At 41.7% G+C, this 9,744-nt stretch overlaps 1 protein-coding gene across 1 annotated transcript; it reads left to right on the top strand.

The window, feature by feature from the left end:
- Window positions 1-7,376: 7,376 nt before the first annotated feature.
- On the top strand, window positions 7,377-9,498 carry LOC135171595 (ribosome biogenesis protein BRX1 homolog). Its single transcript, XM_064138223.1, has 3 exons — window positions 7,377-7,563; window positions 8,021-8,297; window positions 8,479-9,498. The coding sequence occupies exons 1-3, from the start codon at window positions 7,444-7,446 to the stop codon at window positions 8,961-8,963; spliced, it is 882 nt and encodes a 293-aa protein (XP_063994293.1). The 5' UTR covers window positions 7,377-7,443; the 3' UTR covers window positions 8,964-9,498.
- Window positions 9,499-9,744: the final 246 nt, after the last annotated feature.

Below are 9,744 nucleotides of genomic sequence, written 5' to 3'. Positions count from 1 at the left end.
AAGATTTTTGGTTTGAAAGATGGGATAGGGCTGTCAGAACGCTGAGGGAGTCTGAGAGGATAACGGAGCATTCGATTTTAAGGGAATCAATGGTTTGGAGGGAAGTTAATAAGGCTAGGGCTTTCGCTGTAAAAATCGAGGCATAAGAAGTTATCTTGTGTTTGATGACGGTATCTTTAGAGGGGACAACGACTGCAAAGGCCACATAGGAGCCCTCACGTGTTTTCGACCCATCAGTGTAAATTTGAGTGTGGAGGTCAAAATTGTTCTTAGATAACTCATCAGACAGGGTGGTAGTTATGTTTTTGGCATTCTTTAAAGAATGGCCAATGGAAGTGTTGATTAGAGGCGGGGAATTGATGAGAGAGAACGGAAATTGGTAAGGGTTAGCTAGGGAGTGGGAGTGAATTCGGTGCTTGTGCTGTAAGAGTTTGGTGTACGAGCGGTAAATGGGGAAATCAGTTTTTATGTTATGGATGTTGGAGTTTTTCCTAGAAAGAATCGAGTGTAGGGAGGCGAGCATGTCGAGAGCAGGATGGAGTGATTGGGAGAAACATTTAGCCATATACCTATTCGAAAGTTGGGAAATGACGTAGATTTAGAGGGGGTTCAGCAGCTTCAGCAAGGATAACGTTCGTGGGGGTAGAATTTCTAAGACCAATAGCAAAACGGAGGGCTTTGTATTGAAGCTTGTTGAGTTTGTCGAAGTGAGAGAAGTTTGAGTACCGAAGAATGTGACTGTCATATTCTATGGAGCTCCGAATTAGACCTCTGTAGAAGGTGATGAGATTATTGGGGTGTGCCCGATACCAGGTTTTTCTGAGGGATTTGATGAGTGAAATAACTTTGGTACATTTACTGGTTAAGGCTGAGATGTGAGGGGAGAAGGAGAACCGGAAATCCAAGGTGACCCCAAGAAATTTGGTGGTTTCTTTGGCTTGAATGAGAGTGTCGTTGATAGAGATGTGGTGGTCGGAAGGGATGAAGTGTTTTTTAGAAAAGATGATTAGGTGAGATTTTTCAGGGGAGATTTCAAGGTTTCTGGCAGATTGATGATTGGCTATGGAATTGGTTGCTTCTTCTACAGATTCCAAACAAGAGGAGAGGTTGGAGTTGCGAGAAAAGATTACGAGGTCGTCGGCGAAGGCGATAGATTCAGCCTGGAACTGGTGAAGTTGGGGTAGGAAAGAAGTATAAATGTTAAATAGGGTAGGGGCCGTTGAGCTCACCTTGTGTCACGAAGTAGAGTTGGCGGAAAGCTAGTAGGAAGTAGACGAAGTCAGCTAATTTTTGGGGTATTCCTATACAGGCTAGGTCATTGTATAAAGTGAGGGGGTTGACGTTGTCAAATGCTCCCTTTATGTCGATGAAGACACATGCAGTGAATTGGTTGGATGCGAAAACTGTAAGGATTTCGGTGCTTAAGATAGAGAGGTTGTCAGCGCAGGATCGGAGTTTTCTGAAACCGAAGTGATTATTGGGCAGAACTTGTTCAGTTTCTAGCCACCACATGAGGCGGTTGGCTATTAATTTTCCGAGAAGTTTCACGGTGCAGGAAGCAAGGGATATGGAACGAAATTTGCCCGGGGTATTTTTGGGGAGAAGGAATACTAACAATTTTGTCCAAGAATCTGGAAATTGGCCGGAGTTAAGGAGGGAGTTGAAGATGTCTAGAAGACAGTTTTTGTAGGAGTTAGGGATTTTTTACAAAAGAAAATAGTCGATTTTATCCAGGCCTGGAAAAGAGGTGTTTTTAGTAGCGGAGAGAGCATGTTTGAGTTCATGTGGGCTGAACTCTTTTTGAAGAAAGGTGTTGCTTTGGAAGGGGGGCGGGGGGGGGGATGTAGTTGGGCGGGAGTTTGGGACAGAAGTCGAAGATGAAATGCCGCATTTGATCGGCAGATTCATTGTCTTGATGAGGAAAATTTGTGGAGGTGTATGCCTTGCGGTTTTTGAACTACTTGATTTTTTGCCAGACTAGGTTAATGGGGGTGTCTCTACTTAGGGATTCACAAAATGTGGACCAGCCTTTTAATTTTTCTTTTCTGAGGGTGAGTTTGGTAAGGGCAGATTGGTTTTTCATCGCAATGTAGTGGTCTAGACAAATGGCTTTTCTGAAAAGGGATGTGTCCTTCCTTCTGAGGGTGACGGCATGTGAGCAGTTTTCGTTCCACCAGGGAGCTGGGGGAGAGGATCTGCGGTTACTTTTGTTGAAGTATTTAGACGAGTCCTTGGGTTTTGGAGACGAGACTTGGATTGCTAACATAATGACGTCAATTAAGGATTCGTATTTGAGTTGGGGGACATGGAATTTGGAGTATTGTTAATGAGGTTTTCATTAGCTTCACGGTAGTCTTGGAAGGCATCCTAATCTACCTTGGAGTGGTTGATTTTGTAGGAAAAACGTTTGAATTTGTCGGGAGGAACGTTCAGAAGAGTGGCAATGGGGTAGTGGTCGCTACCCATGTGGTCTTTAAGAACATGCCAAGAAGATTGGAGAGCTATATTGGGGGATGATAGAGTGAGGTCAAGGCATGAGGGGGGCGAGTTGGGGGGAGTGATTCGGGTGAGAGAGCCATCGTTCACGGGTAAGAGATTGGAGTTCGCAAGAGCTTCTAGGAGTTCAGAGCCAGGGGGACAGGAATGGGAGCTACCCCAAGCCTCTGAGTGGGAGTTGAAGTCCCTAGCTATGATGGAAGCGTGGGCATTGGCGGATTTGGAGAAAAGTTGAGACCATTTTGAGGAGTGAACTCTGGCGTGGGGGTTTTTGTAAAGAGAGAAGATAGCTAGGGGTCCATCTTTGGAGGAGATATTAATGCCAATGACGTGGAGGTTTGGGGAGATGAGGTTAAGGTTAGGAATTCGGGTGAAGCGTATAGATTCTTTGATCGCGATGGCAATGCCACCCCCCTGTTGGTTTAGAAGGTCATCTCTGTAGAGATAAAAGCCGCGGAGGGCGGTGTGAGGATGAGAGGGTTTGAGCCAGGTTTCAGAAAGGATAATGACATCATAGTTGAAGGCAATATTTTGGAGGTCACCTAGCTTTGGTCTAAGACTGCGGGCATTCCATTGCAAGATTTTGAGTCCAGGGCAGGCAGAATTAGTTGAGGTTGTAAAGTTCGCCGGGGCGGACAGGGAAGAGGAAGGGAGGTTTGAAGTGGGGGTGGTCTGCGAGAACGGTTGATATAGGTTAGAGATGTGGGCGACTTTGTTGGTGCGGCCAAAACTTTCAACTAAAGCAGCGAGTTTATGGAGGAAGAGATCGAGGAAGCTTCTAATTTGGTCAAGGACCTGAGAAAGGTCGAAAGAGGGTTGATGGGGAGGATATCTCATTTCTGTAGGAGGAGGAAGGTTGGAATAGTTAGCACCATTTGGAGAAATAAGGAGCGATAAGCGATAAAATCTGAATTAAAATTATCAAGGAACACTCGTTGTAGCACTGTAATGTATTTCTACTTTTAGTAACTGGTAGCTTCATCTCATCCAAAGAGGATAGACTAAAGTAGAGGCTCCGTTCTGGGGATTTGAGTGACGCCAGGCACTCCACGTTACCCACGTGATTTCACCCCAGCGGAAACGGGGCACCACGAGTACACTAAAGCCGACGGAATTAAAAAAACTCCCTTCAATCTCACTAAATGATATCAAATTCGTTAGAAATTCCTCAAATTTTCTAATTGATATCGGATCACAATTAAATTTAAACAAGAGGGAAGTGGTGAACTCAAAAGCCATTATCGATTCTAATATTAAATACGAAGTAATAGGGATCGGCTCAGGTATTCTCACTACTGAAGAACAAATCGTAATTCCAATAGAAGGCCTTGAAATTAAATTTCAAGTAATTAACAATAAATTTCCCATAATACAAGATGGAATTCTCGGAATTGAGTTTTTGGAAGAACAAGAAGCCGCGATATTTCTCAGAAAAAACTATCCTAACATTCTTAGCTTTGGTGATAAAGAATTTTTTCTCGAGAGTAAACCTTTGAAATCAAAGCCTCACGTCTCCCTAGAATTACCACCTCGAACAAAACTATTGGTCAATATTCCGATCGAAAACTTACAAATGCAATCAGGATCTATGCCGAGGATAAACTCCGGGCCGAGAGTCTTTTTAGCCGAAGTTTTAGTAGAACAAAACGTAGGAATAGCAAAATCCTATGTAATCAACTGCACCACTAATCACGCCGCTCTCACTATACCCGCTGCAAAATTAGAAAACTTTGAGACTGCACCACCTGCCTCAAAAGAAGCTCCTATTAATGACACATTTAAAACACAGTCCAAAAATACTGCCAACAGAATTTCCAAATTGGTAAAATCACTAGAATTGTCAAATCTAGATGAGGAGGAAAAAACAAGTGTCCTCAAAGTTAACTTTCAATTTCGTTATCAGTTCTACTTGCCAGGTGAGAAATTAGGCTCGAGAAACTATGCAAAACATACATTGTTCACCACTGATGAAATCCCGGTCAATACAAAACCATTCCGCTTCCTCTCTATGCATAGAGAGGAAATCAGGAAACAAGTAGATAGCTTATCAGAAAATAATGTCGTATCCCCATCAACATCCCCTTACAATTCACCTGTTTGGGTAGTTCCCAAGAAAGCCAATGCTTTCGGTAAACCACGATGGCGAATGCTCATTGACTATAGAGCACTAAAGGAGAAAACAATTAGTGATGCGTACCCCCTTTCCAACATCACAGATATTCTAGATCAATTAGGCTCAGCAAAATATTTCAGTACACTAGACTTGGCCTCGGGATTTCATCAAATCCCTATGGATGTCAAATCGCGGCATAAAACGGCTTTCTCAACCCCCTTTGGATTCTTCGAATTTAATAAAATGCCTTTTGGACTCAAAACCGCTCCAGCTACATTCCAGTGCATGATGGACATGGTGCTATGAGGGCTTCAAGAAATTGAGCTTTTTGTCTACATGGACGATATCGTTGTCTATGCGACTTCCTTGGAAGAACACGCTCGTAAATTGAAATCGCTAATGGCATGTCTTCGAGACGCAGGTTTAACTCTTCAACCTGAAAAATGCCATTTCCTTCGAAAAGAATTAATTTACTTAGGTCATCAAATCACAGACCAAGGTGTAAAACCTGATCCGGGAAAAATAAAAGCTATTAAAAATTTCCCCATCCCCAAAACTAGGAAAAACATAAAACAATTGCTTGGCCTCGTCGGTTATTACAGGCGTTTCAGTAAAGATATGGCTCGAATCGCCAAACCACTCACCCGCCTGTTGAAAAAACAAAACGCTTTTGTCTGGGATAATTCAGCAAAAGATGTTTTTCAAAAACTATGCGACATCCTTTGCTCTGTACCCCTACTTCAATACCCGAAATTCACAGAACCATTTCTCGTTACAACTGATGTCTCAAATTACACGATAGGGGCTGTACTCAGTCAAGGTCCTGTAGGTAAAGACCTTCCAATTGCCTACGCGTCCAGGACTTTGAGTGAGACGGAAACGAGGTACTCTACCACTGAAAAGGAGCTTTTGGCTATCATTTTCGCAGTAGAACATTTTCCACCCTATCTATATGGCCACCAATTTACCCTTATCACGGACCATCGCCCACTGGTTTGGCTCCACAACACCAAGGACCCTACATCTAAATTAATGCGCTGGAAAATTCGCTTGAATGAATACGACCATACCACCATTTACAAGCCTGGAAAAATAAATTCCAATGCCGATGCCCTGTCCCGCAACCCTCTTGACAAATATACCTTACCTGAAACCCACACCTATTGGACGGAAAATGTAGAGTCTGAAACCTCTTATCCCAGGGATTTGAAAGGGATGCTCACCTGCGCAGGTGAGTCACCCCTTCCAAAACTCAATGAGGATGAGCTTTCAAGTGGAGAACAGGACTTTCATAATATTGAAAAATCAGTCGGTACTTTATTCCTGGTGCGCGGGATCATTGTACCTAGTTGTAATGAGATCGTGGACAAACCCTTGAAAACACATAATATAAAATCACTCATCCTTCATATCGACAATGACGACGACAGCCAATCAGCAGGGAAAAAATGAAGAAGATACATCGACTTCACTCCAGCGAGATCGCTCTGTTCCATCCTCCTGTTCGCTAACGGTGAATTCCTCCGGGTCACCGCTTCAGGAACTGGGCAGGGGAGTGAAACGTGGAGCCACTGAACGATTCGACCTGCGAGCCGTGGAAACATGCTCCAAGAAGTGGGCTCCGGACTCAGGCGGGTGTTCAGCCTCCACCGACGCAGGAAATCACCAAGAACATCCTGACAAACCTCATCAACCTACCTTGAACCCGATCTCTATTAATAGTATCAATCTAGAGTCAATTCAAAAGGACAAACCACCCGAGGGACAGACCCCTCGGCCTCGGCCTTTTTTGTTCAAGAAAAGAACAAAATGGCGAAACTATCAAAAACATGACAATTCAACGATGTATTTATCAATAAATTATTATACACAAAATAATATCTTGCCATTATTGTCTTGCCCATAATTATCGTGAATGACTCCGAGAAACAACATCGCTGTTTGAACGATGCTGTAATGGCGCGGCCTACCGTTAAGTCGTGTAGCGCCACCTCGATGGCTTCATTAGCGGGGACAGTAGTTTGGCTGAGTGTCAGGGGGCTGCTCGGGGGTGAAATCGTGTCGGTAACGTGGAGAAACTGGCGTCAGTTAAACCCCCAGAACTGAGCCACTACTTTGGTCTATCCTCTTTGCAAGAGATCTCCTAGAATTTTTGGCACCTCAGCGTGTTCCGCCATATTGCATTCGTCTTCCTCCAGTATGATCCAATGTAGATCATCATTGGATCAATTAACCTATTGAATTACTTATTTATCGTGAATAATGAATTGAAAAAAAAGCATACAAAGCCAACTGGAAAATTTTCCTTTATGTTAAATTTCAGTATTTGTTGAATCTTCAGTTTTAAATGTAATAATTCATCGACTGAATTTGAAGAAACCGTTTGGAAATAATAAGCATAAAAATCAACGAAATAGCCATCACAATTGTTACATTTATTCCCTTAAAAAAAAAACGACGAAATGAAATTGCTATTTACATTCGTACGGTGCTTAGCGTTTACAATATTGAATAGAAAAACAAAATATTGTATTGATTTAGTACTTTTGTAAGATGACAAAGGGATTTACGAATGCGTGCTAGTCATCGTTTTTTCAAATATTGTATTTTAGATCTTGATTAAAAGGTAAGAAAGAATTTGTTAATTTCATACTCTAGTTTTATTCTTTCCCGCCTCCATTTTTCTCTAACACTGTGGGGACCCTAGGGTCTGCATGTCGCCATTTTCTCCCCGCCAGGCGTTCACATATCACACGTGAGTATCCTAAGTCCTCCACGTGCAGAACATCAATCGTATTGTGTTAGAAGTGTTGAGTATTTTTTTTCATTGAAAAATGACAAACAAGTCACTGAAACGGAAAAGGGAAATGGAAAATGTGAAGCAAGGAATACCTAAGGACGAGGGAGAAGTCCTTCCTGCTAAGAGGTCGTCAGATGAGCCACCAGTTAAAAGGGTTGGTTGTTCATGTCATTTCGATGTCATTATTGGAATATTATTCAGAAGAAGAAAAGATTGGAATTGAGTTTTTTTGTTCGATCTAAATTCATCTCTTGAGAGATCGATGGAACATTCATTAATAATGCAACAAAAACAACAGACGAGTGTATAGGATTTCTATGTAATCATACAATTTATTGTAGAGCTTATGATGCAAGTGCGTTGTCCTGATATAAAATCCAAACTGTTGACTTTCTTCCATACTCCTGATAGATACAGCAAGAGAAACGGATAATTGTCAATCGTTTATAACTCGACACCAGTGGAATGAAAATATCATTGAAATGAAAACAAATTTTTTTATTTCAAAAACTCAAAACTGAGATCTGATGTATTCAAATTCCGTGGTTCATTCAGCAGATAACGCTGAGCGAACTAAGGTCACTCTGTTTCATCCACCTCTTTACTTCCAGGAAAAATGGACGAACCGACAAAGGGTCTTGGTCTTCGCGTCCAGAGGGATAAATCATCGAGACCGTCACTTGATGGAGGATTTGAAGTCACTCATGCCTCATCATCGAACAGAAGCTAAAATGGAAAGGCAGAAGAACCTCCAGGTGGTGAACGAGATTTGCGAAGCCAAAAATTGTAACAAGGCGGTTTTATTCGAAGGGAGGAGGAAGAGAGATCTCTACATGTGGTTTTCAAATGTCAAAAGTGGTCCCTCTGCCAAATTTTTGGTTGAGAATAGTAAGTTAATCTGGCAATTCCATATTGTCTTTTCAAATTTATTTCCTACTTCTGTCCTAATCTTTGAATTTCTATTTTCCAATGAGGTTTTGATTTTTTGCTTTTTTTTTTTTCATTTTCTCATTTTAATTCATTAACTTTTTGAAACGTTCAAATTTATTTAAACTATCAATTTTCACAGTTTACACAATGGGAGAAATGAAAGTGACAGGCAATTGCCTAAAGGGATCACGTCCAATTCTCTCCTTCGATGAGAACTTTTCAAAAAATCCTCACTACGCCCTCCTGCGAGAGTTGTTCACCCAGATATTTGGTGTGCCCAACCACCACCCCAAAAGCAAGCCCTTCTTCGACCACATCTACACATTCAGCGTCCTGGACAACAGGATATACTTCAGAAACTACCAGATCCTGACTGAAGATGGAGGATTAGCAGAAATAGGTCCCAGATTTATTTTAAATCCAGTGAAAATATTCGCCGGGAGTTTCGGGGGAGAAACCCTCTGGGACAACTACTTTTACATCTCTCCAGCGAAGTATCGTCAAGCCGTCAATAAGAAAGCTGGTGGAAAGTATATAAATAGACTCGAGCAGAAGACGGCACAGAAGGCGCACAAGCCTGAGGTCTCGTATGCGTTTAATCCATTGGATGACATATTTAAATGAGAACCATTGGTGAAGGCCCCACTCCGGGGCAATCCCCGGACGCGCCACTCAACGCCATTTTTATGTCCCCAAATAGTTTTTTTCAATTTTTGGGTGTAGGATTCGTTTGTTGGAGTCTGACAATCACAAACGATAAAAGTAGTCTGACAATCACCGACTAACGACTGTCAAACGACCTGTCTAAATGACATAGTTAATTGTCATTAATGAGTAGCCAACGGCACACAGCGTCACGCATGGCGTCCCGAGGTACTTGTCGACGGTTTCGGTCAACGAGGAATCGACTTAGTAGAAGTTCACGTCAATATTAGTAATGATCCCGGCGGTGGGAGGCGCCACCGTCGATTCTGGCGGCCGGCGGCGACAGAAAGTTTCATATATAGATAGCGGACGGGTGATTTCCTTCTGCATCGTAATGAAAATTACAATACAAGGATGATTTTATATCAATTATTTATTTTTCCATACAAATTATAAACATGTTTTACAAATACTGTACATATACTGAATTCTATTATACTTTTAAACCTCTAAATTAATGATATATCATTTTGCTCCATTCTCATTACCTCTCCGTCACTTCAATTATTTTCATTTACTCATTAAATCAATTACTTTGATCCTCGCTTCGTTTCATTTACGATGATATAATATACAGGTAGATTTTTTTGTTATTCACGAATTTTCCGTCAATATTCTGTTTGAATTTAAGTTTCTCCGTTTCATTAAAACTTTTGCTTTTTCATTAATACTTTATGATCAAGCTCAATTCTTTGATATG

This window comes from Diachasmimorpha longicaudata, unplaced genomic scaffold (genome assembly GCF_034640455.1).
Source record: "Diachasmimorpha longicaudata isolate KC_UGA_2023 unplaced genomic scaffold, iyDiaLong2 ctg00000055.1, whole genome shotgun sequence".
NCBI lineage: Eukaryota > Metazoa > Arthropoda > Insecta > Hymenoptera > Braconidae > Diachasmimorpha > Diachasmimorpha longicaudata.
This window is presented reverse-complemented; position numbering and strand designations above follow the sequence as displayed.